At 39.0% G+C, this 25,765-nt stretch overlaps 1 protein-coding gene across 1 annotated transcript; it reads right to left on the reverse strand.

Annotated features, from left to right (window-relative positions):
* Nucleotides 1-4,763: 4,763 nt before the first annotated feature.
* RIPK2 (receptor interacting serine/threonine kinase 2) lies at nucleotides 4,764-25,765 on the reverse strand. Its single transcript, XM_066547950.1, has 11 exons — nucleotides 25,575-25,765; nucleotides 21,800-21,953; nucleotides 20,495-20,650; nucleotides 18,061-18,218; nucleotides 15,021-15,070; nucleotides 14,527-14,688; nucleotides 13,042-13,127; nucleotides 12,754-12,843; nucleotides 11,811-11,916; nucleotides 7,743-7,922; nucleotides 4,764-6,618 (listed from the first exon to the last, which is right to left on the reverse strand). Exons 1-11 carry the CDS (start codon nucleotides 25,763-25,765, stop codon nucleotides 6,293-6,295), a joined length of 1,659 nt encoding a protein of 552 aa, XP_066404047.1. The 3' UTR covers nucleotides 4,764-6,292.

Here is a 25,765-nt window from a genome sequence, read left to right on the forward strand (position 1 = left end):
AAAAACCCAAACATATACATTTATATTAATAGCTATTAGAACATGAAATCAGATGAGCAAGCAGTTTTCAACATGACCAAAAATGTGTAGCTCAAATTTCAAAACACTACTATTGAGTATGAGCATGAACAGGTCTCAAAGGGAGTATTCATAACAGCTTGTACTGTTGGACATTTCCCAATGAGGAAAGCAAACAAAACAAGATTATGCAGTATGAGGAAAGAGCATAAAATAAAATACTCTCAGAAATTATAATACTAAAAACTCAAACAACAGCAACAAAAAATCCACTTTGATCTCGTCTGAAGCAAACATTTCTCACTCAATAGGAAACAAGCATATTTCTTTTTAGATTTCAAATTCTATGTTTATAAAAACATTTAATGAATTATTGCTTCACATGCCTTACTAGGGTCATAGACTGCCTTTCCCACAGAAGGGACTTGCTCCACCCCCAGCACTACATTCCCACCCCAAAACAAATCACAGAGGAGATTTGAGAGAAAAGCTACTGTAGCCCAAATCTAAGGAAAGTATTAAAAAGAGAAGCTAGCAGCTTACCGAGGGTAGGTGACACACTTGCTTCCTTTAGCAGAAAGGCTGCTGGAATAGAACAGTGCCTCTCTAAGGCTGCTGCTCTAAATAAACACCTCTGTTTAACCAGGATGTGTAAGTTAACATCCATATGAATAGCCTCTTCTCTCACTTTAGCCTTGACTTACCTGCTATTTTTATTACAGTAGCATGAATATTAAAATCAATGAGAGCTTTCAAGAAAGACCTCAGACTCTCCTGGAATGTGGTTTCCCCAAACAGCCTCAACTGAGGTCTTTAGCAGGCAGAGGCAGGAAACTGCTTCTCTCTATTCCTAAGAAAGTTGTGATAGAAGTAAAACAAAAGGAAAGTTGGGGGGGGGGGAAATCCTTCATCCATATGTCACTGAAACCATGAATAACTACTGCAGTCTAATTCCTTCTTGCCAATTTAGAAAGCCTCAATGGAATTTTTACTAACACTACACAAAGATGTTTATTCTGGTGGCATAACTTGCTAAATCAGAAAGTCTTTCAGAGAGATAGGCTAGCAAAGAGTTGTAAACTGAATTTAATAGGTATTATTTAATTTCAAACTACTAAATGTTTTTCTGGGTTTTTTTTCCAGATTTTCTTCTAAGTTTAATCTACACATTGTATGATATTAATCAACTTGATTATTTTTCTTATTTTCAGAATTATAGATCTGTGTCTTTTATAATTTATGACATGATGCATGAGACACAAAACAGACTGATCTGGTGTTAAGATCTTACTTTAATTAAATAAGCTTTAAAAAAAAAACCCTAAGATAAGAATAAGCAAAGAAAGAAAGAAATTCTTTACCCAGTGTATTCAGTTAGTCTTCTGAAGTAATAGGTGGTCCTGTGATGTCCTGTAGCAAAGCCAGTATGGTATACAGCATCCAAGTAAACATCCAGAAAATAAAACTCTGCTTTTTTGGCAGAGTGAAAAGTTAATAAATGCAAGATTTAACTGGGATTTTTGTTTTCCGTGAAGAATGATGTACTCACGTGCCAAAGGGCATCTGGAAGGAGCTGATCCAGCAGGTCAAGAGTCTTGTCACTAGAGCTGAAGCACCAGATAACAGCACTTCATCAGACTGGACTAATCACACAGGAAAGTAAAATATTTGAATCCAAGCACAGATATTCCTCCAACACACCTGAGCAGCCCAACTAGAAAACAAGCAGGAGCATAGAATCATGTTGTACATTCCATTCTGTAACCCATGGTGACCAAAAGGAATAATAAACACAACACAAATCTTTCTTTTTAAAGCCAGTGCTCCTCCTGCTTCTTCATTTTAAAGTAACATCTTGTATAAACATGCTTTTTATGGTAGACTGAGACAACTATACAGTTAATGTTTACACAGAAATGGCTGTGTTTCTTTAAAACCCTATTCAAAGCAGGTGTAGGACGAATTCTTTGAATAAACAGTTTTCAAGTTTTTTCTTCTATGAAGGATGAGAGCTCTCTAAGTCTGCCTGCCTGAAAAGATTGCACAATTCCAGCTGCCTGCAAGTTTGTGGTTACTTACATTATAATGTAGCAATTTTGGCAATGGGATTGTTTTGCAGGGATGTTGTTCCTTGTTGGACAAACAGAGGCTGAGCCCCATGTTCCTTAATCAGGGCCTCTGTCATCTTAAATTCTTTTTCTTCTGCCAGGGCAATATTCACAAACTATAGCCTAAAGCCCAGAATGTATATTTTCAAGAATGTGTAATTATTTTCACTCTGAAATTTGAACTTGAGTTTGTCCTGTTTCTGATCTGGGGCACCAAACTGGGTTTCTGATTGTGTGTTATATTGAGGGACTTTGCTATCAGACCACCTTTATACTGTCCATTTATCCTGCTCCTGAGCCAGCCTCAGCCCTTTGTTTCAAGTCTGTAGAAGCTGCATGTTCAAATATGAAACAGTCTTTTCTTCATTAATGTCTCCCATATTTCTATTGGTCTGACCCTCATGGTTACACACTACTGGACATTTGCCATAGATTTACAGGAACAGCACATAAATCAACATTGAGCAATCATAAAGCATACACCATGCACAAAAAGGATTTTTCCTGAACATTTTATTCTGTAAACACAAAACCTAGTTCCTTTGCCAAGGAAGATTACATTTAATCTTGCATTTTAAGTTAGCAAGATGGATAATGTAAAGAAGTGAATGTGAATGCCTTTGTAACAAGTTTTTCTTACTCATTTTTACAGTACTTCAGGACTTGATAAGAATGTTTGCAGTGAAGCTTCTCCTGTACCAACTTACTGTTCACAGTAATTCTTCTGTGTGTCTTAGTTACATATAAACACACATTTCCTGATTGAACAGCAAAGTAAGGCATGCTTGCCTGACTAAACCTGTGGCATTTTCTGCCCACACTTCTATTACTGTTCAGGAAAGCTTTTCATACTCTGCACTGGAATCAAGGCTAGTTCAATTATTTCCAGAGCCCTCTTCATTCATACCATTGCTCAGCTGCTGCAAACAGCTCAGTGGTGCCCTGCCAAGTCCTCTGCTTCCTCCTGTTCCGTAACTCTGCCCTCTGTGCCTCAGCCAGCCCAGGCTCCTACAGTCCTCATCCACAACAGATGTGCTTACACTGAGCCCTGATTGAAAACACACTGCCAAACACCCTCTACCATTAGCTGCAAGACTCTGAATGACAAACAAAGGCCACCATTAGTGTCATCTTGGTAAAACCAGATCTTTACTTACTTTGCCATGAAGTTGATGCAGGAGAGAATGTAGCTCACAGACCAACAAACTTCTTCCAACCATGTTAACTTCAGGTATGGCAGCAGAACACAAGGAGCAGACACTACTCAGTGACAAGGTGCTAAAAGACCATACAAAATCTAATGCCAACAAACACTAAATAATATGTGTAGTCCTATGTTTCTATTTTCCCCTGTGTACATATAAAAAGATATTTCTATGTGCACATTTTTAAAAGGTTTTCAGTGAGCTGTTACAACTCAGAGAAAAGCTTTTACTGTCAGTCTGAAACATCAGCAGCATTTCCCCTTGGAGCGAAAAAGCAGGAAAATCTGTTAGAAATTGCAATTAAGAAATGAGGAATGTACAAAGTACTGTTAAAACAACTGTAAAACAACAGAAGTGTCAGAGTGTGGCTCATACTGACTCTCACGTGTGTCACCTCCATAAACCCTTCACTGTGTGAACCTCCACCTCCCTTTCCCCATGCTGACCCCAAATTATTCTCCTTATGCCCTTGTCTGCATCTCTCAAGCCCCAACTGTGGCTGCCTCCTCCTCCCTTTCACTCAAGGAAATCCATGTGTGCTTTCCACATTGGAGAGGGCTGGTTGATGTTGCCCAGAGTGGTAGTGTCTGATGCCCTGGAAACATTCAAGGTCACACTGGCTCTGACCAACCAGGGCTGTGGGCAACCTGATCCAGTTGAAGATGTCCCTGACCATGGCAGAAGGGCTGGACAAGCTGACCCTTAGCAGTCCCTTCTAACCAGAACTATTCCATGATTGTACTCCATCATGGAGAGAGGCTCAGGGTCCAAGGAAAGAGGAGGGAGATTGGCCTGAGTTTTCATACTGAGTAGCCTCAGGGTTTCCTTGGAGGGCTGGGCTTTGGCTGGAATGCTCATGGCCTTACAGACGTGGGCATATTCAGAGCAGGGGGTAGAAAATTACTCTTTCTGCAGCTGTGCCACCTCATGGTGATGGCACACAGAGGAGCAGCCCATAGTGATTGCAGCAGTGTGACAGCACCATTCCTGAATGTGACTCCATAGGGCCACATTTAATTGTAATTAAGGGAAACCAAACTAGTTCTGTACTGACAGGCAGGAGTCAACAGGGAGACTTTGAAAGCTGCAGGATGCTCTTCTCCCTGACCTAGCTGTCTTACAGGGGGTCCTCAGGAAAGTTGCTAATACATGAATAATTTTGGACACACATTGAAGAAATGTTACTTGCCACCTTGCAAAACACAAATATTATTTTAAGGACCAATAATAATGAACAATGTGGCTTAAAATGTGATGTGCAGTGAAACACACAGTTTTGGCACCAGCTTTCCTCAGACTTCTACCTGCTAGACATCATTAGGTCTACTCTGGGAAAAGCACAGCCATTTATTGCACCATAGCCCTGATTTCAGCTATCTAACTTGAATTTTTCAGCTTCCAAAGGGAAGCAGGATAAAAGGCAAATACCCAGTTTATGTCAAAAACTTTCTTTATTAAAAAAAATTTTAAACCTCTCCTATACAATAAACTATACATTGTATTCTTATGATTCAGTTCTCAAAATCATAAAGATATTGAAAAAAGTAAGCTGTTGGCAACCACTAATGACACTGAAGCTTGAATCATTGAAATGGGGCAATGGTAATTTATATGGTAATTTAGGCATATTTCACCATTCTTTCATGTGGAGATTGGATTTTCCCAGATTTTAAATAGCCTCAGCAGAAATTGTAATTATTTATTAGTGCTTGCAAAAATAATCTGCCTGTGCTGTGTTCTGCCAAATTAAGACTAGTAATTTTTTACTAATTTTGAAGTCATCTAGATAAAGTCACTAAGGTCTTGTGAAAGTAACTGAAAAAATACCACATACCTTTTCCTCTCAGGTGGCCCCACTTGTGCCTCAACATGTTACCATCCTTCAGACAAAAAGGACAGCAGAGATGTGATCTAGAGAAGGTTAAGGCAGGTGATAGCAGAAGAGACCCCTGCACATTACTTCCAGCATGGCAGAGCAGGACATGATTGATCTTTGTACAGACCCAACTACTTATGTAGCTCATCACGTAAATACCAAAAATAAAATTGAGTTAGAAGTTTGATCTAGCAATATGACATGAGAAGTATTTATGGCAGATGACAAAGGTAAGGGGTGGTAAGATGGCAGGTGACAAAGGCAAGGCAGATGGACAAGGAAATGTTAAAGAGTATTAAGTGAGGGTGCCCTTATGTAAGTTCTTCCTGGATCTCATCCTACAATGATTTCAAGAAGAGCTGAAGTGGTTATAACCAAACAATGCAAAATTCTATAGCTGCAGCCTTTCTCCTATATCACTTCTGAGCAGAACAAAGATGACAAGCACACCATCCTCCTTCCCCTTGGGCTCCTCTTTGGACTAAAATTCTTCTTATTCTGTGGTCTGAGGCACTTGCTCTGGCAACAAAATGGGAAAAACAAAACAAAACAAAACAATAAAAAATCCTGCAAAAATGCAATATAAACTTCCTCCCACCTACCACTCCTCTCCTGTATGCACACCAGCATGGCTTAAGGAATGAAGTTTATTACACACACAGCAGAACAGCCCTGGAAAAGAGCACCTAGGTTTTTTTTTCCCTCCTCTGTGAGAAAGAGCAGATGGAACGAGAAAAACAAACATGCCATGTTTAGATTAGATGTCTCAATCCTGTGAGATGAAAGGAAAGGATGTGTATAAACAGCAAATATGTAAAATGGTGAGCCTTTAATGTTTTTCTTTGTCATGTATAAACAAAATACTTTCACAAAATGAGTCAGCAACTGTCAAGTGTTTGGTTTTATGACTGCACTCCAAATTATTAATTGGTCACTGACCAAATGCAGGCTAGAACTCAGGGTCATTTCTGATACTCTTACAAAGGCACAGCAAAGACAAAGCTGCACATAAATAAAATACTATATTAGAAACAAGAATCATGTTGTAAGAAATATTCACATGGTTTCATAAAGAAAGAATAAATTTAAAGATGCAGTCTTTGAGAATTAGATACAATATCTGGATAAGGCTGAAGTCCTAGCTGTTTGTTATCTTTCAACTTCTGTACTATTATTCTGGCAAATTCCTCTCCTTGGCTGTCTGAAGTATCAAGCAATTGTCGTACTTTTGATGTCCTTGTAGGTTTGGTGCTTATAAGTTCATAATCTTCTTTCATGAGTAAAAATCTTGATAGAAGAGCATCCAGTGATTGATTCAAACATGCTTCAGTCATCTGATCAATAATTTCTTCTCTTTTACTTTGGATCCACTGATGAGCTACATTCTTTTGTATGGTTTCCAATACAAAATCTGAGATTGGAAAGGATTAGAAAAAAGGAAGGGATGGTAACTGTCAACAAGTATTGCCACAGAACAAAGAACAAGCTGAAAAAAACCTGTTAAAATGATCCAATTTGACAAATTTAATGGTTAGAGTATTTATTCTATCTGAATTACAGAATAATTTAGGTTAGAAGGGACCCTCAAGGAAGTGATCTGATGTAATAGCCTGCTCAAAGCTGGGCCAACTTCAAGGATAACTCAGGTTGCTCAGGGCCTTTTCCAGCTGAATTTTGAGCATCTCCAAGTGTTGGTACTTCTGCAGCCTCCATGGGCACCCTGTTCCAGTGTTCAACCCGACCTGGTTCTAAAAAGAGACAGTTGGTAAATTCACTTTCCAGGGGGATTTTTATTGAAGATTACTGAAAACATCCCTGTGGTTTCCTGGAATTTTTCTCAAGGTGAAGTTTCACACAGTGAAAGGGTGTTGATTCTTTTATTTTCAGAAGAGGGATGATGCAATAGATCTTTATAAAGTTTCATGTTACTGTGTGGCCCCTCAAAAAATATACCTGAATAATTACTCATTAAAATTTCCTTTTGTTAACTTTTGTGTTAACTTTTAACAGTTATTTGACACATAAAAATACAATGTAGTGGGCTCCAACTAACACAGAGGATCATTACAGCTAAGATGCTGACACAGTTGCTGCTTCTCTCAACCCCACCATTGCTAAATGGAAGACTGGAAAGCCTAAAAAGTGAGAAGTGACAGGCAAGAAGGTGACTAAGTTTGAGCTAAGTTTTCCTCCTGTTCTGCTGGACTGTAGCACTGCAACAGTAGTAGGAAATAGAAATACTATGAGCAGAGGGAATGGGATAAAGAAGACTGATGGCAGCAGGAATCTGATTAGGAGGAGAGAAAAAAAGCTAGTAGGTACAGGTACCTGTACTTGGCCACATTTTACACTGTTTTTGCTTACTTTGTAGTATAAGTCTACAAGGACAGAATTACTTAATTTTGCACTCTTAATTTGCAATGTTTTGTTTTCATGTGCTGGTGAGTAACAGTTCCAGTTTCCATTTCATACAGACAGACATTCAATGTTACAACACTTATTGTGGGTCTCGGAGTCAAACAGTGTTTGCTGTACCTGGAGGAATCGGCGATGACCGCAGCACATGGGATGCAGAACTTGGGGCATCTGAAATACCCCTGGCAGGTGAGAGACCAGCACTGTAAGGAGGCACAAGGAGTTTGGCACTCTGAGTTATAGACAGATTTTCATCTGTGCTCTGGCTGCTAAGAGAGTATAGACATCCAGAATTTCCATCTTAGACAAAAAAAAAAAAAGACAAAAAAGACAAAAAAAGAAAAAGAACAAGCTCTATTACTTCTGTGTACAAATAAAATACACCCATCTGAGACTATTTAGAGCAATTTCACAGAAATCATAAACCAACTACTTTTACATCATATACAACAGATTAGTCCTTATACTCAAATTCTGAATACATTTATGTCCCTCATATTTTACCAAGGCTTGACTATGGTATGGGGTCCTGCCTTATTTTAAAGAAATAGGAGTATATGGGAGTATAAATCTGGTAGATGTGAACTTCAACAAAAAAGCTCTGTTTGAGAGAAAATTTTTGTAGGGACTAGAAGAACAAAATAAATCCTTTGAGTATGTGGAAAGGTCACTAAAAGTCAGCAGGAAAGCAGACTAATTTATTTTGATGAAGTTTGGCAGTGTAACAAAGATGAAAATATTAAAATAAAGATTCAGATGGGGGAAAAGGACATGAAGAGCAGTGGGAGAAGGTAACATTCAGTTGGAGGCCAGTGGAGCTTTTTGTAGTCCATCAAAACAGGACATGACTTCATGAAAGCTTCATGTAAACTTTTGCAAAGAAAAGTAAAAAGGATTTCTATTTGGGGGGGGAAGTTGAACAGCTTCTAGCTTTACAATTTTTTTATAGTAGAAATGGTGAGAGATATGAAAGCAGCAGTTGCAATAACACAAGGAAGAGATAAAGAGCTGGTGAGAAACAAACTACAGGACATGTGCTAGCTCTGCAAATAGCTCTGATTAGACTTTCACAGTGTCACTTGATAAAGACACAGTAACTAAGAACCAGAGATTCAAGAATTCACATGAGTATCTAAAGACAGTGAGGTAGCCCCATGGACAACTTGAGATTACCTGTCCAATGGGGAAATCTGAAGTTGTATTCCCAGCTCTTTCTTGACCTGTAGAAGAATATGTCTGTAAGTACACAGAGCAGGACTAGGAAAATGTGGAAGAAACTCCATTCCCAGTATTTTAAAATGGTGGACTAGAACTCATAGTAACTAGTATTTTATTTCATGAACAAGGCAGAAAGTTGGGCAGAGCTATGTACTGTGAAGCAGCAGTTATTATCTACTGCATGAAAAAGGGGATTAGGAGACAACCACTGTGAGTGAAAGATCATTTCAGGAAAGAATTCCAAGCAGCTGTGCTGGGATGTTATACATTTTTAGACACACAAATTTAATTTCATAACATAAAGACAAAACTACAGGGTTTGTACTGGTATGAGAGAATGAGACCAGTGAACACAGCATAAGAAAATGCAATCATAAAATCACACAATCATCTCCATTGGAAAGACCCTGAGATCATCAAGTCCAGCACTGCCCAGTCCACCACTGCCCCGTGTCCTGAATGCCATCCAAAAGGTGTCTACACATCCTTTAAATACCTCCAGGGCTGGTGACTCAACCACCTCCCTGGGCAGCCTGTCCCAATGCTTGACAACTCTTGCCATGAAGGAGTTTTTTCTAATATCCAATCTAAACCTCCCCTGGCACAACTCAGGGCATTTCCTCTTAGCCTGCTGCTTGCTGCTGTTGCTTGTCAGTTAAGAGGCCCCCACCAGGCCATAATCTTCTCTCAGGTAGTTGGAGAGAGCAAAGGAGCAAGATTTCCTCTCTGAGCCTCCTTTTCTCCACACTAAACAACTCCCTCAAAAAAAAAATGCTATTGAGAGTTAGTCAAATGTTATTCAGAAAAAAACAGATTGACTCAAGTTATGCAAAAAGAACCTAGGTCACCTAGAAGAATGGAGTAACAGAAATAGAAAAAGAAGGAAAAATATGAGATATAGACTTTGTGTTTCAAGCTGGGGCTAATGATTAGAAGTGAGATGAGGAATAAAAACAATCCCTAAGTAGATTGTTCTGTAATGAAGGATCTTGTGAGAAAGGAAAAATAAAATTCTAAGGTACAGTAAGTAAGGGGGATTTTGTAGACAAAAAAAGTTTGTCATGTCTCTCATAATACTATGTAGCCTTAATTCACTTAAGTCAGAACATGTACCAGGAGGACTAGTTAGGATACAACGTGAATAAAGAAGTTTATTTTACAAAGGGATTTCAAAAGAGTGCATCCTGTTCATCCAGCAAAACAAACTATATTAAAGGATTACTCTTGTATCAGAAATGAAATGGGAAGAGGGAAAAGACCTGTTTAAGGAAATACCCAAGTAAAGCTCACCAGGGTAGGGAAAAAAAAAAGTAAAGATGAAAAGAAAGGCTAAAGGCTAGAAAACAAGTCTTAACTCTGAAGAAGCAATATTCTGAAAAGGTATTCTGATTGTATTGATGGAAAAAACAAGAATCTATAGTCATTAACTCAGCTAGACTCCGTAGTCATTAACTTCTGCCTTCATGCCATGCCAAACTCCTCTCTTGCTAACAGCTACCTGGAATAGAATTTTCACCTAAAACAATTGCATGTGAGTTTGAAAAGCAAGATGAATGTCAGTCCTGCTTCCCACTACAACTACCTGATGCAGCTATTGGCAAAGCAATAACAAACTCTTCTGCAGTAGAGTTTTGTAGGCACTATTTTCACAAGCTTTACAGTATCTATACATAAACAATAAAGTCTAAGCAATGATTCTATAAAACAACCACCAGCTGACCAATCAGATTAATTGTACCAATAAATTTTCATTGATTCCCTCCACAGGCAGACACAACAATTCATAACAGGAACCAGCAGCAAGAAAGGCTGATATTTATCATTATCTTATGTGATTACCCTTACAGTCCATGCTCATGCTGAAACAATATTCCATGTTCTAAAATTCATCACAACACACTTATTAAGCTAGGTAAATATGAGTTATTCTTCATCTTTGAGGTTTTTATGCTGTATAGATAAATGCTTCAGTTGAGGTACAGCCACAGTACCCTGCACTTGCTTTCTGCCATTTTCCCCAGTAACTGGAAGTGCTTAAGCCTCCTGTAATTTTTTCACCCAAGTTCCTCCTGTATTTATACCTTGCTAGTACACTGAGTAGAAGTTCAAAAATGTGTATGTGTTCAAACAGGAGCTGAAACAGGAACTGCCTGTGCTCTCCTACCTCTACCAGAGTATCTCTGGTTTTGCAGCACCTCAGAATACTTTTTGACCTTTTTTTTAGCAGTGAAGTCAAAAGTCTTGTCTGCTTTCATACTCCTGGTCCCTGCAATGCCAGAGAACACTCTATTATTTTGAAATATGTTTATATTCTGTCAAGGGAAAAAACTTAAATGCAGTTTTAGTTTCACAATGTGTTGCTATTCCACCTGGGTTCTATTGTATGTTTCTGGCTTCTGATATCAGCAAAATCTCAAAATTGAGTTTTCTCAGGGAATTTTGCCAACTTTTATTCATAAAAGGGGACATCTACAAAAGGTCTGTGCAGATACTTTTGCAAAGAAGTCTATTAAAGACATTTTTACTTACTGAATTAAAAATTATCTGGAAACTTGCACTGGAAACTTTGAGTTTACTCAGCTTCTAGAAGGCCTTAAAATGTGTAGCCTTTTTTATATTCAGAAGTAGTTCACACAAAAAAAAAACCCACAAACACCAAAAACAAACAAACAAACAAAAAACCCCAGTTAACTAAACTGCAAGAGTCTGAAGGGACAAGAAAATGTTAGCTCTGCACTCACAACTCTGAATAGGAAAACTGAACCGGTGAACTGTAAAGACTTCTCAGGTGACAGGAACATAAAATCAGAGTTTAAAAACTCTTTTTTTACCCAGAACATAAAAGTTTACAAAAGACATTTTTTTCTGACATAAAGAGACCCAGCTTTCTACTACACAAATGCAGTGTCACAATGTGAATGTAAAGCTGCAATGGCAACTTAAATTTACACAAAGTCAAGAGTATCTCACCTGATGAGAGGATATTACACGGGGGAATAGACTTGAATTTTGATGTATCTGGAGGGATGCTCTGAAGGGGAAGTGCATCACACTCTATGGAGCTAGAGTATGTTGGCTGAAAGAAATCCAGGTGTATATTGAACAGACACATTAAACAAATATGAAGTTGCAATGTTTTTACAGAGAACTTTTCCACCACCACGTTTTCCCTGCTATCTAAATGCTCAATAGACAGCACAATTAAGATATGGTAAATAAGAAGAAAGAATGTAATCCCAATACTTATATATTTTCAAATATGACAGCAATTTTGTATACAACTACTAGTAAGAACCAAAAGCAGCAGCATTAAGAATCAAAATATAAATGCAAATCTATATTATAATATACAAGCAAGCTCTGTAGAGGTGTAAGGGAGCAACAGACAATCTCTTACTATTGGCAGGCATTGTGGGCTGCATTCCTCTTTGAGGGGATCACAGACTCACAGAATATGTGGAGTGGGAAGAGACCTACAAGGATCATGAAGTCCAACTGGTGGCCCTACATAGGAGCACCCCAAGAATCATTTGCCCAAGAGCACTGTGTAAACACTTAAACTCTGGTGGGCTTGGTGCTGTGATCAATTCCCTAGGGAGCCAGTTCCAGTACCTGATCGCCCTTTGGGCGAAGAACCTTTTCCAGATATCCAACCTAAACCTCCCCTGGACAGCTCCATGCCATAATCTCTGAATTATATTTAGAGATTATGCCCTTCTAATTTCTGCATACTCACCCTTTTCTATCTTCATATATATGGCTTTGCATTTGCTACACCCTGGCTCAAGTGATGCATTTTATGCCTTTCCTGGTTGTACAGGAAGCAAAGTGCAGAACAGCTCCCCTTACCACATTAAACTCCCTTTAATCTCTCAGAATGCGACATACCAAATGCAACACGTAAAGTATTTACCTTTTCAGGATTCAGAGGTATATTTAGAGGTATCTGCTCCACATTTGTTTTCTTTCCACTCTTGTAAATACTTTGTGATTCATATAGTGACTGGAAGAGAAATATTTTCCTGTATTAAATTTCTGCTACAAGACGAAATGACAACCCCACGCAAATGGATGTTTCAACCAGATACAAGATTAGACAAAGGAAAGTGACAAGAAATGACAAAGGAGATAAGACTTCTTTTAGCAAGTGAAAGTCACCAACTAACTTGACCAACTCATGACTGTGACAAAAGCCACTTACCTTCGATCTCTTTAAGAGAAGTACTGCTTCCAGCATAGCTATTTGATCAAACGTTCGCAGAACTGGCTCCAGATCTATTAAACATTCTGAACAAAGGAAGAGTACTTGGTGAATGGTTTGAAGTGGAAATCAAGTTGTCACTGTACTAGAGTGTCTTTCTTACATTTACAAAAATAATTTTTCTATTGGCACGTATGAAACCACTTATGCTGCTAAAACAGAAGCTGCTTGCTTCTCTTAGAACAGTTCACACCACCAAAAGAAATGTGTACCAAAAGACATCCAGGATAATGCTGGACCGGGATAACACAAGTCTCACACTCATGGAATGGAGAGATTGGTGAGTTTGCTGTATTTTAAAGTAGCCCCATCAAGCCTGATTAGCTGAATAGGACCCAAATACCATAAGACCTCAGAGTGCGCTGCTGTCTTCTCACTCCAGAAGAGGTGTTAAAGATTTATACCAGAAAAATAAACAAGTACACCCCCAACACAGCAATATCCAGAACACATGCCTAAGGCATAAGGCAGGGCCAGAGAAGATGGGAGAGTCAAAGCACTGACCTATCACACCCAGTGAAACCAAATGACGCTGACCTCAGTGTGCCTGTGTCCCTATGCTACAGTAATTGCTTAAGTTCCCCATCAGTAAGCTGCACTTCCCCTAATTTTGCAATAGTTTTGCAACTTCTTCTTTCCTTTTATGATAGTAAAGTAGTGGCAAAAGGAACACATGTTTTTTTTTTTCAAAGACCATCTTACTACACACATGGCACTAAAAAGAGAATCCAAGTTAGCTCACACTGTAGTACATATGCCAGATAATTTTCCCTTCAGTGTGACCACGTACTTACATTACTATTTTTTTTTGTTAATTGGCATAGGAAAACAAGAATGCATATGAAAATGTCACAATGTGTCTATTTTTTGTTTTTTATTTTAGGAAATATTGTATTTAGATACATTTCCTTGCTTGGAAAAAAAATCCAGTTCTTGCTTGATAAAGGAGATGCAAGAATTAAAGTGTCAGTGAAAGATTTACACTGAGATGCAAATACAAGCTGAAGTCACTACGACTTATCTGATGTGCAATGGTTCATTGGCTTGGTTGGATGCTCATAAATCCCACAGTACTGGTTTTATACTTCACTTCTCCCATGCTCTCTTAAAAAACTCCAAATTATCTTCAACAATAAACAAAAACCTCCAAACACAAGTAGTTAAACAAAACATGCGGCTTTTTTACAGGTAAATTAAGAGATGGTAAATGCAAAAGACTCCAACAACCAATCTGGTTTTATGGCACACACATAATTCCATTCATAAAAGTTTGTTTACAGACATGAAGGAAGCAGCCAAACACTTTATGATAAGCAGCAAGACCAAGCACATAGATCTCCTGACAACTTTAGCACTTTCCTTTCAAGACTATAGCCTTGCTCTGTAAGTACCATGTTCAACAGAAATCTGGCAAGGTAAACTCACTTAAGAACGATGGTCTTTCATCTGGGTTTTGTGCCCATCCACTTTCCATCAGCCTTATGATAAGCCCTCGATGAGGAATGTCCATTGATAGACTTCCCTCACTCAAGTCTAGTCGCTGTCCTTGTGACACGCTGTACATTATCTGCAAGGGGTTTATAACTTCTGTCAAAACAGACATTGTGAAGTCATTAGAAATATATGCAATATAAAGAGCTTACTGTGTAGGAGGAGTAATTCCATTTGCACACACAGAATTTAAATAATCAATATAAGGTTACATTTCTTGATTAAGGAAAAGGTATTCTTAATTTATGAAACAACACTGTAATTGAAAAAGATACTAAAAATATAGTCTAATTTGAAAAGTATTTCAAAGTGTTGTTCAATAAGCTTAAAAGTTGAATTACTAGAAAGTAACCCCTATAATTAAGTCCCCAGGTTTCATGTTTAATCTCCAGGTAAGGCATGAAAAATAAAGGAAGACATGGTCTTACCTTCAAATGGCTGTTTCCTTGACATCACTTCCCATATGATAACTGCATAGCTGTTTACAGTACAAAAAGTACAGAAGATGTTATTTTAGACTACAGACAGTTAACAACACAATATGCTCAGCTTTACATTGTATTTAAAACATTTTGGTAAAATGATCCTCTAAGCACACATGGGACTGACTATAACTTACTAAAATGTTGACATGAATATATGAAAACTAGCAGGTGAACTCATCTTGAACTAAATAATACTATTATTAGGTACAGACAAAATCCATGGCATATAAACTCCTGTTCCAAATCTGTATCAACTTGGCTGTGCTAATATTTTGTGAATTACGTACACGGAGTTTAAATCTCAGCACACAAATTAAAGTGAGCCCCAGAGAGCCAACTGCTCTGTCCTAACTGCAATATTCTGGCATCTTCCCAGTATGGACTGACATTCCCTGACATTCCCAAGGGAAGCTGGATATTAGCAGGAGGATGGCTTTGAGCCAGGTAAGATACAAACTTGCACTTGGGATGCCCACTCCAGCTTCCTCCCTCCCCATATATGCTTTCAACATCTGCAATCTTCTGCATAGGGAGAGATGTCACTTACACACAGCATTAACTTTCCAAAAAAGACACTTGGGAACACTACTTTGAACTAATGCCACGATATTGAACACACATGTGCTTACTCAGTGACCTTCTTTTCTATTCACATCAACATGAATGGCAAGTGGTTCAGTGAGCACAAACTTGCCCCATCTTTAGTAAACTAGTCACTCCAGCCATCAGGATATGTTAGAAAGAGGTAACTTTGAACAACTTTGTAATTTAAATAAGGTTAGCAGATTTCATATAAAAGCAGCATTGAATTCTCAGTCCTTCTCTGCAACTTTTCCTTACATACTCTACCCTATCTGAATGAAGCTCTATTCCATGAAAAGATCATAGTATTAATCACAGCACTGTATTCAAGTATCTGGTTCTGGATTTAGAAAGGACAATCCAGGCTAAAGCTTCATTGCTTCCATAACTTCAGAATGCACTCAAGGTGCTGACAAGTGTGTATTTCCATGTTTTCAGTCCAACTCTTTATAAGCATTGTGGCAGTGTCATTCCAGAAAATAATCACCATGATCAACTGCTGTTAAGGCTTGCTCCCCACTCTTGGTATGAATGTACTGAGCTTCCTTCCTACATCACTAAGAAGTACCAAATTTTGCAGACAGTTACATTAGTTACATCAACTGCCTTAAAGCACTGTACCATTCGACAGCTACCCAATAAGAATTCAAAAAAATGAAGTAAAAACAAATAACTGATGCCTAAAACCAAATAATATAAATTGACTTTTCCTAACTATTTACCCTGTTTACATTTTAACATTCTTCAGTGATAAAATTTACTTATGTAGCTTTTAATAAAAGCAGTCCTCCCTGTTAGAAAAGTCTGCTTTTGATGGATTCCTGGCAAATCCATGCAACTGGTATAGCAAATCATCTCTTTTGTAGAAGTTAAGCTGCTTGACTGTTGTTTAAATAATTTGTTTCTTTAAGAAAGATCCCTCCTCACAAATTAGCTTCAGTATCTCAGCAACACTCAGCTGTGATCAATTAATTTGACATCCAGAAAATATCCAGCTATTTAATAATATCTTTCATTCAGTTTGGAGTCTCTCTACAGTTGAAGATTATTTTCTCAGTTCTACAACACTGCAGCATTGCCCTTTACACTATTCCTGTTTTCCTTTCTTATTTCTGCTTTGTAGCATCTCCTTCTGAGAGTGTGCATGGCACCTCCTGTGTGGCCTTTCCGGTGGTTCTTCACTGTCTCTGCACCTTCATGTCTTCCTGCCTTGAACATCTCTCTTTCCAACGCTGTCTCAGTCTCTCTTCTTTCTTCTCACATAATCTCTTTCCTTCCTAATTTATCTGTTTTTTATGCCCTTCTGATGTGTTCTCATATTTTCTCCAATTTGGTTGTTATTCCTCTGAAAATATTATTTTCTTCCTAAGAAACATTTGTCTTCTTCCTCTCCACCCATTCATTAAGCCATCAGTCACCCTTTCTTTCCCTTCAATACACCTTTTTTTCTTTTCAGTATTTTCCTTATCCATATTTCTCATCAAAGGGTACAGAAAGCAGGTGTGTTGTCAGCTGTAGTCTTTGGAAGGGATATCAAGGAACTTCATGTGCTTCTTAGGGTTAAGGGAAAATTAAGGGAAACAGTGGTTTCCCTGGAAGTCAGTAGGACCCTCTGGGCCTGGGTCACCTCTCACCAAGATATAACCATGTCAGAGATCAATGAAGGTAAAGGTGGCAGACTGCACCAGAATGATGTGACAATATGACTTTGGCACAGTGATTGGCAAGTTCATGCCTCCTCAATCTTCCTTTACACATGATAATTCCTCCCAAAATTCTTCACATAATCTCTGAGCTCTCCAAACCATTTTAGACCAGCCAATTTTAACTCCAATATCCTCAGAGAGATTTCCTTTTGTTATATGGGTCACCACCACTCTATTTACTATTCTACTACTTGTACTCAGGAGTGCCAACACAAAACTACCACAGCTTTCACAAAGTAAATTATTCCTTAATAAGATTACTGTAACTACTTTCTCCAACCCCGCTATCCTGTTTTTATCTACCTCCTTTCCAAAAATACATTTTCTTCTTTCCTCCTAGTACATTCTGAAATTATGTTATTTGATTACACAAATTATAAGTGTATGTGCATTGACTTGATCGTGTGAATGGCTTTCTTCTTTCCCTGAATTGTATGTGTACATTCATTTACAGAAATCAGTCCCCCACCTATTTCTGTAGTCTCAGCTTAATTTTGAAGCATTACACTTGTCATAGCACAAAAGTAATTAAATCCAGCTATCACTCAATTCTTTATTTCCCAATTCATTTAGCCTATATAGCCATGATATCATCACTGAAAATAATAAAATTGCTGAGAAAATGCTAAAATCTAAGTTCAGTAAATCATATCTGAGCTCAGATTTCAAGCCCCCTAGAGATCAACAGGAGTTACCTGTAAATATCATGTTTCACGCTTGCCCGGGTTTTCTGACTGGGGTTGTAATCCTCAGGTGGCATGTAGACAATTGTCCCTCCTTCTGGCAAGGAGGACTCGCTTCGGGACTGGGACATGGATATGATACGCCATTTGGACATGCCAAAATCTGCAATCTGCAAAGGTCAAATCAATTGTTCTGAGAAGAAAAACCAGTTTTATCTGCTGACAGTTGCTAGAAATTCCTGAAATACACCCAGAAAAAGGGGTCACCCAAAGCTCTTAACCTGACACACAAAAAGTATGTGGTTCTCCTAGCAACAGGAAACATCAACTCCAGTCCATAAAGCATTCCCAGGTTGTGACTCATGCTATACCTATAGCACTGCCCTAACCTGCTCTTTTAAGGAAGGACTCATGTACACTATGGATGAGGAATCTGCTGTAGATAGCTGTGCCATATTAAGAAAATCACTTTCTTATGCTAAAAAAAGCAAACAAAAAAAATCATTGATTACTTGTAGCTCCCTGGTTGTGAAGAAAGCACAAGTTTAGTATAAATCGCAGTAGTTGTACATAACTCAGCTTGCTAATATCCAAAGGCAGTTCTTCTCACAGAACAATTTTAGGGCACTTCACTCCCCAAACTATGATGTATTAATCCTGAATTAATAAATTTGATATTCTGAAATTCTGTGCTGCAAAAAGTTGCTGAATAATTTCTTTACTGTGCACTCTGGGGCCTTGCTCCTTTCTACACAATACAGTGCATCTACATGAAGAAGTAACTGACTTCCCTTTACATCCTCAGACATCCATAAGCCAGGGCACCAGATGTATGATTAGGTTATGGATAAGGAGAGAGACATTTAGCAGAATGCACCTGCTGGCTGAGCTGCAGTGTCTGGCATATATGGGACATAAGCAGCCACCTACCAGCTCTGCACTTGTCCAGCATTTGCACAACAGCAAAAACATTTTCAACAAAGATGCCTGTGCAAGCACTAAGGCAATTAAGACAATAGAAACAAGCTTTCTGAAGAGCATACATCGAAATCCACAATGAAAAGTAACCTTTCTTCTCTACAACTCACTCTCATCAAGCCTTCCTCATTGTAATTGGTCTTAAGTCTTGCTCATTCAGTAGGTCAAGAGACAGTCAGAAGCACCCTGTAAATGCTGTGACTTTTATACATATGCAGTATCTCTTCTGTTTAGCATGCATGATAAACCTTGTTTGCATTTCCTGTCACTGTACTACTTTAGAGAATCTTGCTTCACTTAAAACCCCAAGGACACTCCTTACAGGAGGCAGGGCAGGTATGCAAGAGTTCACCTCTTCCCTTCAAGTGCCTCAGCAAAGAAACTGTTCAGATATGATTAGGCAGAGCACCAGGCCACACCAAAGCTGCTAGGGATTAAAAACAGAGTGGATAAAAAAATGACTTGGACTAGCTGCCTGATCAGGTTTATCAGGAAGCTCGAGAGATGGCAATTCCAGCACAATTGAGTGGGAGGAAGTATGACCAGCTGAGGGTGTGAGCGGAGACAAAGCCATGTGAGGCACTTTGCTGCCAAGAAAAATTTCTGTGCAATGGAGAAAGAAGAAACCAGCAGTGGATCTTTGCTCAAAGGAGTCACAAGGAGAGTCAACTTACAGTAGCAACTGAAACATTCACTTTTCAAGTATAAATTTAGTGCAAAATATCTCTTATTCCATTTACTTGAGTAACATATTCTATCAATTATAAAACCAGATCTTTTTAAAATAACAACAACAAAACAAACTCTTGCAATTATGGAAGCACCTAAACATTTTGTCAGAAGTACTTTCAGTCCCTTTTTCACATCACGGCAGTGATATTTTAACAGGCAGAATTAAAGTTTTCAATTACTGATACTTCTGCATGTATGTTTGCTTGTTCTAAGGAGCTTCACAAAAGCCACCTTCCAACATAGTAAGATTTTGGAGTTTTGCTTTACATGTTCTGTTACTACACCAACAGAACAGAAATGTCCATATTGCATGGTAAGTATCAAATGGAGCATTAACATTTGAATTTGACCTACTGCCTATCAGAAGTAACTTGTCAGAGCATCTCAGGCAGGAACACTTTCTGTTTCCTTCTGAGGAAGGGCCAGATATAGCTAGCCTTGGAAGGCTGACAAACAAGAGTGTCACCACTATTGAGTATGAGCTACTGCTATAGCAGAAACAGCCCAACTTCTATCTTCCTGGTCTTTTCAGACAGATAAAATCCACAACTGAGTAATACAGAGTTTCCAAAAGAAAAACTCCAAAGTTTTGTCTGCAAGGATAGAAATAAAAATCCACCATACAATTACATCCTCCTCTCTGTATGGCCACAACCTCACCCTTCCTCCTCTACAATCATGAAAACACTTTCACTCATTCTGGATGCTGAAGAACATAACAATTAAATAACCCTACCTTGATATGAAACTCATCATCCAGCAAAATGTTCTGTGTTTTTAAGTCATGGTGCAGCAATGGAGGATTCATGTTGTGCAAATAGTTTACTCCCAGAGCAATTTCATAAAGAATGCGGAATCTCAGGCACCAGGGAATGTCGGGATATACATCTTTCTGCCAAGATAAAACCACAAAACCAGAACATAATCCTCTGTTCTAACAGCACACACAAAGACTTATTTTATAAAAAGAAGAAGAAAATTACTTGGGCAAACAATAATCTTTTAAAACATACAAACTCCTGAAAAAATTGTAATGGTGCATTAAGACTCATTAGCTGTTAAAGAAACATTATCAAAAAATAATAATTATGCAGTGCTATGTTTCCATTCCCTAGCATTCACATAGTAGTTCATGACTGCTATACATGATGTTGAACATTTACTACACTACTCATTCATATGGAAATATGAATTACAGACGAACTTCTGCATCAAACTTGTAACCCACAATTCATGACTCCTACACAAAGAATGACAAAAATCATATCTGCAGCTGACACTGGGGAACCAAAAAAAACTGTACTGAAACTATGCACAAAATACTACCTTTATAAATAGTAATACAATAAGAAAAATGTAGTAAAACTCAACTGAGGTCTTAAAAGTTACATTGACACTAATGCCTTTATGAAAAACACAATTGAGCTCTCTAGGCATGAGATGTGTATTGATTTAAGGTAGAGAAGAGACTTTAGTGCTATTGAGACACAACTGCAGTAGCTTTGCAGTAACAACACTGTTCAGGCCAAACTAATGGGACCAACTGAGAGTTCAGCACAGGAGAAGTTACTCAAAGAACAAGGTCTGGTAGAAATAATCATACTTGTTTATATTAGTAGTATTTAGCTTCTATAAATGAAAGTAAAATTTTTCTTTTTTTTTAAATATTCAAACTCATGGGAAAAAAAATCAATATTTGTATTGGCAGTAATTCAGAAACCCAGACTGAAGCAAGCACAAGTATTTCAGAATCTAATTAGAGAACAACTGAGATTTTTAAACTGTATGTAATAATTCAACATAAAAACTCATTATAGGTCACAACATTAAAGAAAAAATTTCACAACATTAAGTCAGCTGAGTTTAGTTGTGGTTTTGAGATACAGAAGGTCTATCTGAGCACCAAAACTACAAGGGATACTGACTGTCTTCTAGCATGAAATATTATAAATAAAATATTTTACTATATTAATTAAGTATGAAAATTGCAATCTACTCGAAGCAGCCAGGCATTATATTTAAAGACCATAAGTACACTTACCCCATGCAATAGCTGGTTTAATGACCCATTGGTCATGTATTCTGTTACTATCCCCAGAAATTCAGGCTCGTTGCAGATTCCCAAAATTGGCAGAATGTAACTAAACCTGGCTTTGTGTAATATCTCTGCTTCTTTTAGAAGGTGGTTTCTATCGCTTAAAGAAAACAAGCAAACAAATAAAATGCATTACCATAGCAGTACTATGAAACTCCAAGCAAATGCTGGGGTCACTATATTCTCTGTCAATTCTTTGTATGCACCACCTTTTCACCAGTGGATTTCTACCATGCTGCTTTGAGAACAAGACAGTGTAAGACAAATCAGAACCTGCAAATGCAGACAAGACAGCTTCCCTGGTTTTGTTGTACCACACAAATCTATTTCTATCACACATTTCATCCATGTTTCCAATAAATAAGGATAAAGTCAGAACTTCCAGCTTCCACCATTCCTTGGAACCATAATGGTAACAACCAGCTGTATTTCTCCCACTTTACTGAACACCTTCAAACCCAGCTTTTCACTCAAGCCCAATATTTATCTCCTAGAGAGTGAAGATTTTTATACACATGATTCTCCAACCATTTAAATCTAGTTGACTCTAATGTACACTAATATACAGGGGCTAAAGGAATGCACTTTTGACTTCTGAAGGAAAGTAAGTTCCTTTCTGAAGGAAAAGGATCAATTAACTATGCTTTGTTTTCACATAAATTATTTCCTCAAACAGTTCCTGTTTTGAATTGCTCTATGGAAAAAACATCCCCTAGATGCACAGGAAGCAGGAATAGACCAGCCTCATGATGGGTGCCTTTGCATGCTTGAATTTGACTGTGTGGATCCACTCTGTTACCTCAAAACTCCTCATAAATGTGGATTTGATGCATCTTTACAAATTTAGGCCTTGCATCATGTGGGTTTGAGAGGGTCAAGTTTTATTTAAGATTGAGTATGATTCCATTCCTGAAATAGAAACCATATGGTATGCCTTATATCTCAAACAGTCTTTAAAAAATGGGTTTGCTGTCAATGAGGATAGTTAGACCATAAAGCATAATTCAGTGAAAAAAACAGTTAGATCTTAGTGGAGACTGGTACAGGTACAAGTACATGACTAGGATATTTAAATACAGGACATTTACAGCACACTGATCCTTTGGATGTGAGCCAGTCTGACTGAGAAGCAATAGGGCTGTGCTGGGGCCAGGGCTATGCCCACCATAACTTGTTCAGCAGAGCACTGTGCTATGTGCACAGCGCAGCTCCAGGGTGAGAGCTGGCTCAGACACTCCCCAAAGCACTCAGGACAGTCTGGATCCATCAAGGTGGGTTTAGCACTCACAAAGAAAAGGCTGTCAGGATATATGGGGAAAGAGGAAGCCTTGTGAAGTAAAGCATGCAGCTCTTAGCAGCAGGAAATTCTGAATTTAGACAGATATGAAATAAAGGTCCTTTTCTCTGTGTGATGGAAGAAGACTTATAAGAAACTCTAGGAAATGGCAGAAGTAAAAAGGCAGCCTTTGAGACAAGCATGGGATCGAAGAGACAACCCTACACCTTCCTCCCTCTCTCCAGAAATGACTAGGTCTGAGAAAGTTTGGGGTTTTCCAAGACAGTAGGGCACATTAGCATGGGATTCAGCTGTGGCTGGGAAATGAATTGCAACATACTGCAATCTATTCCTGTGCCTGTCAGTCACTTCACCTTTGTCTGCTCCATGCCAAAGGGCACTGAGTAATGCCTAAATGAGCACATTCCCACAACAGCTTCCCACCTGGCTTTGATCTTTGGCTGGTCACATACCATATTCTGGGATGCACGGCACATGCTTCCCACTCGGGGAATTAACGGCATCATGAACTCATCCCTTTTCCTGACAACACTTACAGACTGGAATTTCATATTGCCTACTGCACAACCAACAAAGCACTTGCTGCTCAGACTCTCAGGTATAATGGTTTTTTTATAGCTTTCAGTCTTCTGACAGCATTTCTGGGCTTTGCATGACATATGGTGATGCTTTATCAAGGCTGACCCAGACCAGAAGCTAGACAGAGTTAAAGTAGGTACTATTAGAATACCTCAATGGACACACCTTGGACAGTACAAGAGCCCAGCCAGGGCTACACCCAAGATGAAACCAAAATGGTCACAAAATGGACAACCAGTCATGAGGTCTCTCACTTTTATAAGTTCTGGTCCATTGGCATACTGGAGTTAATTGTCCACTTATAGCTTTAGGTTATGAAGTCTGATCCTTTTTGTTTTTCTCTCTTCAGTCCACGCTGGGCCTGAAATTTGGGTGGTTGTTCTTGGTTCCAAGCTAGGAAAAGAATTGTTTTGTCTAGCTTCTCTGTGAAGTGAGAGCTTACTATCCCTTAATATGAAGCTCAGAACTACATCCTAAAGCAGTACAGAATCTGAGAAATATAAAACCTAAAACCTAAGGCATCATGGTAAGTGACTGAATTATTCTGATTACCTCACTTGCCCTTCTAATCATAATTTCACAGGTTAGATGTCCCACTAATCCAAATTCTTGAAAAGCTAAAATTAGCCTTGGTGTTTTCTCCTAGCTGTGTTCTGAGGATAAATGCTGTATTTCCAGCTGGGATTTAAGCAGACATTAAAAAAAAAAATCCCAAAACAAAAAGTCCCCCACAACACCCATCAGTCAGTTCCCTCCCTCCCACAGCTTATCAGAAAACACAACATAACTGAGATTCCACTTCTGGCAAGATTTCAGAGATAAAGCCTGTGTATACACAAACCTGAGCAATAAGAGGTGAAAGAGCTTAAAACAACTTGTCTTGTATTCGAGTATATTGAGTCACAAGACTAGAAGCCTTTCTGGGTGAAGCTATCCTACCTAAAGGCCTAATACTACATCAAAGAAACCTGAGGCAAAAGCTTGAAGACAGCAAGATATGACTCAGAGGCAGGTTAACAGTCAGGTAGGCTTCAGACAGCCTAAGAAGAGGGAAATTTGCATTGATTCGTTAACAAATTGTAACTATGGGGACTGACTAAGACAATGACGAATGAAAAAGTACAACTTGCTGTATCCTTACATGGAGTGACAGCTCCTGCTGCCACTTGGGTACCTGGAAAATGGGGAACCCAAGTGTTGCATGGAAAATACCAGCTTTACAGGGGGTACAAGCCTATTATTTTAAAACAGCTTCTCTCAGTACTATGAGATCTGGGGAAAAATAATAATTTTGCGTGGTCTCAGAGAAGCTTCTTCTAGAAGCCATCTCCAGTGGATAGAACAGTATACTCTCGATATGCCTCTTTCTATGTAAACACCAAATCTACAGTAATCACTGTACTTTAATATCCTGTGGATACCTCAGCAAAATGGTTAGCAACCAACAGACCCAGCAAGAAGCCAAACTCTGTCAATCCCACCACGAAGAGGCTCAAGGTGCACAGTGCAGGAAGGGAAAAAAACTCCAAAAGAAACAGCTTAGTGTCTCAGAGACACGAAACCAGCCCTTTGCAATAATCGAAAGTGAGGAAGCTCCGGGGGCCGGTCCGTGCTTTCTCTTGGCCCAAGCTGAATCATCCTCGTGAGATCCCTTCTCCCCGTGAAATTAAAGCAAGGCTGCCTACCGAAACACCAGTATCTAATCCACAGACCTCAGAAACCCACTCCGGCATCTTGGACCGGCACCTCGACCCTTTCTGGGGGCTGGTTCAGGGAAAGGCGGGCTCGGCCCGGCCCTGGCCCCGGCAATGCCCCAGGCCGGCGGCCCCCTGCCCACCCCGTTACCTGTCTAGCAGCGGCCCCTGCAGGCATTTGAGGGCCACCGGGACCCTCCAGTCGGCGTGGCGGGCGGCGGACACGGTCCCGTAAGCGCCCCGGCTGATAAAACGCAAGTCCGGGAGTTTGCTGGAGGGGATGGAGGGGAGGCCGTAACTGAGGGCGCCCGCCCGGCCCCCACCGCCGTCCCCGCCGCTCAT

The sequence above is a fragment of the Molothrus aeneus genome, chromosome 1 (genome assembly GCF_037042795.1).
Source record: "Molothrus aeneus isolate 106 chromosome 1, BPBGC_Maene_1.0, whole genome shotgun sequence".
Classification (NCBI taxonomy): Eukaryota; Metazoa; Chordata; class Aves; order Passeriformes; family Icteridae; genus Molothrus; species Molothrus aeneus.